An 8134-nucleotide genomic window follows, 5' to 3' on the forward strand; every position below is an offset into this window, starting at 1 on the left:
TTAATTCTTTCCTACTTGGGATGGTTGGCTTGCTGATCTACATTTTTCAGAATATTAATACTATGATATTTTTGTTTAATGACAGATATTATTTAATACCAGGTATTGAGATCAGTTTTTTGTACTTCAGTTAGTTCTGTACTATCTTGAAAACAGGCATATGATGATTCTGTGTATTCTTTGTATGATCCTGTGCCTCAGAATGAGGTTTTTGTATGCTCATTTGAGCATACATGTATATGCTCAAATGAATGTCACATGTTTTGGAATAATGTGTATACAAGATCGCTCTCTCCATTGTGGAAAATGCAGTAATAAGAGGACAAGTGTTTTAGAAAAAGGAGAAACCATGTTAAAGACAAAGCAAACTGCTGAGGAATTGCTGGATCTCTGAGTAGAACACAGTAAAAAGTCTGTTTTAGCAGAAATGGGTGGTCTGTCTTGGTTAAAGAATAAGATATTTCCATGTTTTCTTTCTTGTTTTAAGACTTTGCAAGCCATTAATGAAGAAAGATATAATTTAAAGCAGATTGACTTTTAGTTCTCTTCCTCTGTCAAGCTATTTCTGAAGGATAAAAGACAAAAAATGGTTATCTTAAATGTCTGCAGAAAGCAAAAGCCTTTATGGTTTTTTTGGTATGGTCTTGATCTTCTAATTTTAGAAATGGGCCAGATTCTGAATGAAAGCAGCTCTATAGACTACCTCACTAGTCCTGATTATTCAGGTTAGTTTAATGACTTTTATAGATTAAGTATGGTTACATGCAATAAAATTATAACTGGCAGTTAATATTACAGAATAACATTGTATGAACATGTTCACGCTGTTTTAAAGCCATATATATGGTTTCATACTCACTAAAATGCTTTATGGCTAACTACAGTGCAACTGAGAAAACATTATATTAAATTAACAAAGACGTTTTTGTACAGTGCAGAGAAGTCCATGTTGTGTTTACATGCTGACAGCAAAAAAACGTAGACTTTATACTGAGATGAAGGAACTTGGTGTGAAAGTGTTTTAAGTACAAGTTGTCCTCCTTTTAGAATTGAAGAGCTTGCTGTTAACATGTCCCTAGTGTAGACTTAAGGAAAAGGCCTGTATTGCTTAAAGGAATGCAGGGCGGTAAAGAATTCTGCTTCCTACTAAGAAAACTTGAGCCATTCTCTGGGTTTGAGACCCAGTGCTTTTTGTAGGCAAAGGAGCATTTTGAAAGTGGACAGTTTTTTGCAGGTCTGTGCCTGGCATGGGAAGCATTAGAAGGGAGATGGATCTATGTTGCAGCATTAAGGGGAACTGTTGTATTTTTCTTGCAGACTCCTTACCATGTCAACCTCCTCTTGGCTGGCTATGATGACCATGAAGGTCCTGCCCTTTACTATATGGATTATCTTGCAGCCCTGGCTAAAGCTCCTTTTGCAGCACATGGATATGGTGCATTCCTAACCCTCAGCATTCTTGACCGCTATTATAAGCCAAGTAAGTGAAGAGTGAAAGAATTCTTCTGCCGACTTGTAAATGCATCTCAACATGGTATCTTTTCTTTGTAAATTAAGTTATCCCTCTGTCCACTACTGCTGTTGTGAGTTTCAAATCTCTGTGGTGACTACTTAACAGTGAAAAAGTTAGATTTGTATTTCAGGAGGAATGGAAGCCACTGTTAAACTGTACCACATTTTGAAGTGCATGCAGTTCCTGCTTGAAATCATCGTAAAGGAAAGGAGGTTAATCTTTATCTAGAGCATGAACAGATTTTTATTCTAAATTGCTGACCTGTTAGCTACTGGCAGCCCTTATCTGTTAAATAGTGTTTTGATGGCTTTCCTGCAGTGTTTTGGTACTAGTGACTTTTTGCCCCAGGCATTCACTGTTAATATATTTTGTATTTTTTTTATCTTCAGAAGCCAAAGAAATTTAAGAAAGGTGGTTAAATCATGGTGTTCAAAACAAAGCAGTGGTGTGAGGAAATATGTTTAGGTAACACCTGCTTTACAGACAGGATTTCAGATCTCTCTCCACTGCTAGTTTAGTGGCTACGAAGCATGCATACTGGTATAACTCCTCCCAAAATGCCCACCTTTAGAGGGCAGTCTCAATTCTTATTTGTCTGTATCTTGTATGAGCTCAAAGATCTGTTAGAGACCAGAGAATGAATGACACTTCTACCCAGCCTGTTTCTTCTATCCCTTAGCTGACCTGAGGGTAGATGGCTTGTTCTTACTGCTTTTATAATCTTAGCTTATGCAGATAATAAACATGATTACATCTGCATGGTTAAAACCCTTCCTTCCCTCCCTCCCCAGCATTAGTTCCATTTTACAGATCAGGAAAGTGAAGCACTGTCTCTGTCCCCAGGGTTGAGCTCTGATTCTCTTAGTTGCAAAAATCCCTTATGTGTTGGTAGGAAGATTTTGTGCACAAAGTTTAATTTGCTGACTCTTTACAGACACCTTTCCTTAGCTGTGTCTTTCAATCTGCTGCCTGCAACCAATGCAGCAGGAATCTGGCAGTTTCCTTCTGAATGGAGTTATTGCACCTGACCAGCGGGTGCAGGACAGAAACAAAAACCTTTGAAACCAGTAGGCTGTCCCTTAACCACAGATCTAGCTTTTTCGTTTTTTGTCTCCTGCAAATGACACGGCCTTTCTTCTCCTTCCCGACTCCCTCCGACAGGCAAAAAAACAAACTGCGATAAATTGTCATCGCTTGCCATCCCCATTGAGTTCTGGTTTTTATCCTAATGTGTGAGAACAGCAGGGGCATCACACACGTGCCTTTCCCATTATTAAAACTAATACCCAGCAGGGAATGTAGCACTAACACAGGTCTCCGCCCACTTTCACTGACTTGCAGCCGGCTGCGGACAGATGGAGCTGATTTAGGACTGTAATAAACTCGAGGAGAGAGAGGCGGCTGGACCTCTCCGAAGCCCAGTCTCTGGCCATGGGAGGCAAAATTCCGTCATGCTTCCCATTCAGTGTAACAAATCGATTCTCAATGGCTTGTTGCAACGTGAGCGCTTCAGTGCAGGGCATCCTCAGTACATATGGAATGTGTTTTCTGAGAGCTGGGAAGGAGAGCTTTGCAGTGCTCAGCTGAAAAGTTGTTTAAATTTAATAAAGTTTTAAGTCGAGAGAGATGGCCTCTAATTAAAGCAATCTGTGGGTGTTTTCTCCTTCAGGTATCTCACGTGAGGAGGCAGTGGAACTCTTAAAGAAATGTCTAGAGGAGGTGAGTCACTAAAGACTCGGGTCCATGTGCACTTAAGAAAGAAATGTTTGTTTGTCTTTGTTTGCTGATATTTTTCCTGTTCCTCTGTCGCACTTTTTCCCCATCCTCACCAGAAGGGGTAATAAATACATGCTGGCCAGATGTGGAGCAGCTACTGAGAAAAAGGATTTGTGGGTACTTGTATTGTCTTAGCATGGTTCATGTCCTCCAGAATGTAAACTTCAGGCTTAATTGCTGTTCCTTACTTCTGGTCCTTCCATCTCTAAGATAATATTGATGTAGACAGCCTTTAACTCTGCCTTTTATGTTGTTTTGCCTAAAATATTTGTATTGTTGGGGTATTTGTCCTGTGTTCCTGGTAAGTTTATTTTTCTGTTACACTTTTCTTTTTTCTTTTTTTCTTTTTTTTTTAAGCCAAGCCACTCTCCCCACCCCCAGTTCATATATGGATAGCCAAGTCTAACTTGGATAAACATTTGACCTTAGGCATTAGGGATTTGGTCAACAACTTCAGCATCAAGTATCTTCACACCATAACTCATTCTAGAGCAGGACTCTTATAATTTGTCTGGAGACCTGGGTGGTGCTGTGGGGCAGGGGAGAGTCTGCTGCAAAAAAAAAACTTACTTTGGAGGTTGACATCTTGATTAATTGTAGTCAGCGATGGCAGTCATTCATCTCAAAGGGGATTTGATAAATTTAGGATTGGGTAGTACCTGAAAGAGGATGTGCTGTATAGTTTCCTCACATGTGCCATGTCCATTATACCTCAGTTGATGCTCCTTCCTTTTCAGACTTCTGTCAAACACAGTATGTGGCCTAACTCCTTGCATGTCTTCTACCTTGTCAGTTGAAAACTTGGTCTGACATGATAGCTAAGTGGCCAGATAGATACACAGTGATCTTGTCATTTACAGTTAAGTCAACTTTTATTGTGTTCCAGAAACTATGTTACCCAGATGAATGAATTGGCTTAGCCTGAGACACCATTCTAACTATGCTTTGGAAATATCCATAAATCTGGGAATCCTGACTTAAATGTATTTCAAGACCTGCAAAATAATCTCTTACACAAGTTGACTTGCTTTTTAGTTGCATGTAAACTAGAATGACCATGAGCATCATTGAAAGAGACATGGTTGCATTACCATACAGGCCTGCCTGCTGATACTTTTTTTCTCGTCTGAGTGATTGATCTCTGGCATCTAGCTAATATATATATATTTGCCATAGTACCTCCAAAATACTAAAGAATTAAAACCATGTTGCAAATGCTTGTGATTCTAGTGCAGTCCCAGGAAATTGCCTACAAAACAAAGAAACAAATTTTTAAAATGAAAATGCAGTATTCAGTCCAGTTCTGTTTTAATAATAGGATGAATGATACTACATTGAATTAAAGATGTTCTACTATCAAGCTAGGCAGGAAGAGTAAATATTCTTTGTACAGCTTGCTGACCATCTAATATGAGCTCATCAGTGCACAGAGCACTCGTCTTACCCTAAAAGGGGGTGTCAGTATTTGCATAAAAAAGTCTGGATTTCCCTAATGTTAGTTGTGAGGGTTGGGAAGAATTACATACTTAAACACAGCACAAATGGAGGAGGTTGGACCTCCCTAAGACATTTGTCTGCAGTATCTTAATTCAATGAACAAAACAATTCTAATGAATTCTGACTAAGGTTCTCCATTTGAACCAAAAATCTTGTTAGAGATGATTAATACTGAAATAAGAGGCACTGCAGGAGAGGGAGCCTGCGCTGCCATCATACCATGCACGATTGACTAAAGTTTATATCCCAAGCAGTGTGTACAGTGGGGACCTGTTAAATAGCCTTGGTGCAGTCAAGCTAATTTATCTGAGCTGTTCTCTTGTTAGGTACTACTTCAAGACAAATTCTTTAAGCTGTATAGCCAGATAAATTTGGGCATGACAGAGTTTTATGTTCTTAACGAGCCCAATATATTGCATCACTGGATGCAGGAGCAGTTTATGCAGCTTTCTCATCCTATTGCAGATTTCTTTTTAAAAGGCATTCTGGGGGAGTCCTGTGCTCCATAAAAAACAAGAGCTGAAAAGAAATGGTTTGCTTATATAGGTCAAAAATCCTAAAATGCTGCTCCCTGTGATTCCTTTCCCTCCCTCTTCCTTCCCTCCCCACTCCCTTCAAAGTCCACATGATTCTTTAAGATGACTACTCTAACGGTGCAGTTTCTATTTTGTTTCTTAAGGATCTTTCACAAATTGGTAGATTTGTAGCACTCAAGTATTCCTGAACATGAAAGACATTTTAGTTTTGCAGTCTGGAACTATCAGAGAAACCAAGCCAAGACACCGACTTGGACAAAATAAATAAAATAAATGCTGTTGAGAGATGCTTCAGTCTTCCTCGCTTTTGATAAACAAACTATATTCATTTAAGTCTTGAACAAATCTCTTCCCTTGTTTCCCTGTTAAACAGCTCCAGAAACGTTTTATCCTGAACCTGCCTTCTTTCAGCGTTCGTTTAATTGACAAAGATGGCATCCACGAAATGGATAACATATCCCTTCCAAAAGCGACATCCTAACCCCGGGATCGTTCCGCATCAGTCTCTCAGTTTCCTTCAGGTCTTTTGTTTTTCTACTCATTTGAAGTGCACAATTCATGTACTGCATTGGGATAATTCAAATAAAGATTGACATTTATATAGCCAGTCTTATCTTTTTATTCTGTTAATTCTTGTTTCTTAAAATACTTAAGTCCTCATTACTGCAGCCAGAGATTTTGGAATCATTATGTACCATGTGCTTTGCAGATTCCTTCCTTGTGTTTGGGTCTCTTCCTGTTTTTCTTAGCCCCTTCAGATTCTTATGACCCAGATTTCTTCCCTAAGTTCTTCTAATGCCAGCGTTCCCATGCATGTGTTCCAGCAGGTGAGTAGCTATCATTTATCCATCACAGTCCTGAAAGCCAATGAGCATGTGCTGAAATATGTTTATATTAAACTCTTTTGCTGCACTTTTAAAACATCTCCAAATACTTGTCTTATTTTATTTGGTAATGAAGGGGTCACCTATCAAAAGGTCTTAATATACTTTGTCATGGTTTCAGCCACACTGATGATGAAAGACGTTTTCAGAAAATGTACACAGGGGATGGGGGGAAGTTTAGGCAATAAGTGTCTGTGAGAACTACTGCATTCATATTCAGCAAAGAAGTCCTATTTCTGGAAAATAATAGTTGGCTTCTGTATACTTTCTGCTTGCAAAATTGGCTCTTAGCCACCCTGAATATAAATGTAGAATTATTTTTGGTATGAATCATGTGGTGCTTTCTTAATTCACAAGTGAGTATGCCCAGAAGAACATGTGCTAAGATGCATCCATTTTAATACTTGCTTTGAATTGCGTTTATGAATTACATACCCATTTGGGAATTTACTGTTTGTACTTTTCAGGGCACTTTTCTCTCAACTGTTCCCTGCTACTTAAAATCTTTTAGGTTTTATGAGAGTGATCACTAAACTGTCAAAGGTTGAGTTGATGCCTCCATTCTGACACCCCCGGTATCAGTTGTGTAACTGCCTCAAATAAATAATTTTCAGTCTGTTGCTGAATTTTGTTTTAGTCTGTCCAGAAATGAATTTTTTGGACACTCATTCAGAAACCTCTAAGTAACTTAAATATGGGGCTGAAATAGTTTTCAATCATTTAAAATGCTCAGTTCAAATTACTCTTTCTTGTGTTATTTTTGCTTGCTAAGTATATAAAAAAAATAACTTCAGATTCTCCAAGTGTGCTATGCAATCTCCATAGACAGAATTCATGTTTGAAAAGTCATATACAGAGTATAATTTCTATAGTACAGCCTTCATGGTCTACCTATTTGATTCTTATAACTGAGGAAGATTGCTTTTTGACTAGGGACAGAAATTACACGCAACCCAGTATAAGTTATCGGAAACTGGTTCAAATCTGTAACACAACATGGCTAAGTACTGACATTCTGGGGCATTAGGGGGAGGTTAAATTAAATCCAAATGGCTGCCTGATATATCAGGTAAGTCGGGATGGGAGGGCTAATGAGGGGGTTTGGGGTCTAGCAGCCTGGAAGGGATTGGGGGTCCACTGGAGGATGGGGGCAGGTGTGACCTGTGAGTGCAGTGGGCGGGGAAGGCACAACTTCCCCCAGTTAACCTGTACCCCCATCCCTCCTGCCCCTCCCCCCAGCAGGACTTACTTGCTCGGCTCCAGCAGCAGCAAACACTGATAAAAGCAGCTGCACCCAGAGTGGCTTGTGGGAGGGGAGTTGAGAGGGTGGGCTGGTTGAGGGGGAGGTGGGGGACAAAAAATAGCCTAGTACTGGGGGGTGCTGTGAGAAGAGCAGTTTCAAGGCTGGGGCCGGTGGCTGGGTTTTTCCAGTCCCACGTCTGCACAGGGAAAGTGTATAGAAGTTCAATGTACCAGTTCAACCTAAATCAAATAAGTTTGATACTACATAGACCCAGGTTTATCTTAAACTGGGTTCTGCAATTTTTAGACTGGCTTGTGTGCATGGAACTTCTGTACAGTTACAGGTTTAGACTGATTGCTGGTCACTGAGACCAGGTCTTTAAGTGTAAGGTCGGCACTAGGATGAGCTAATTTAAAATTAGGCAGCCATTCTGAACCCAGTTTAACCTCCCCAAATGTCTGTACTTCACCCAGAAGTTCAATGCATATCAACCACTTTTCAAAATGGCTGAAGCCAGTTTAAGATGAACCTGGGTGGACATAGTATCAGACTTAACTGATTTCAGTTAAATCGGTTTATTGAACTTCTGTCCCAGATCCCCTCCAGATTTCAAGTTTAAACAGTCCCCCAGCATCCCAGGATGCTTTGCAGCTCTCCTGCAAACCCCCCATCACAGGGTCGGCGG

At 39.9% G+C, this 8134-nt stretch overlaps 1 protein-coding gene across 1 annotated transcript in view; it reads left to right on the plus strand.

Annotated features, from left to right (window-relative positions):
- PSMB2 (proteasome subunit beta 2) overlaps positions 1-5929 on the plus strand; it is a 39130-nt gene extending 33201 nt beyond the window's left edge. Inside the window, exons 4-6 of the mRNA XM_019512216.1 lie at positions 1318-1480; positions 3183-3232; positions 5696-5929. Of these exons, the coding sequence (XP_019367761.1) occupies positions 1318-1480; positions 3183-3232; positions 5696-5803 (321 nt within the window). The 3' untranslated portion in view covers positions 5804-5929. The remainder of the gene's footprint in view (positions 1-1317; positions 1481-3182; positions 3233-5695) is intronic.
- The last annotated feature ends 2205 nt before the right edge of the window (positions 5930-8134 follow it).

This window comes from Gavialis gangeticus, unplaced genomic scaffold (assembly GCF_001723915.1).
Source record: "Gavialis gangeticus isolate Ggan-Ray unplaced genomic scaffold, GavGan_comp1, whole genome shotgun sequence".
NCBI lineage: Eukaryota > Metazoa > Chordata > Crocodylia > Gavialidae > Gavialis > Gavialis gangeticus.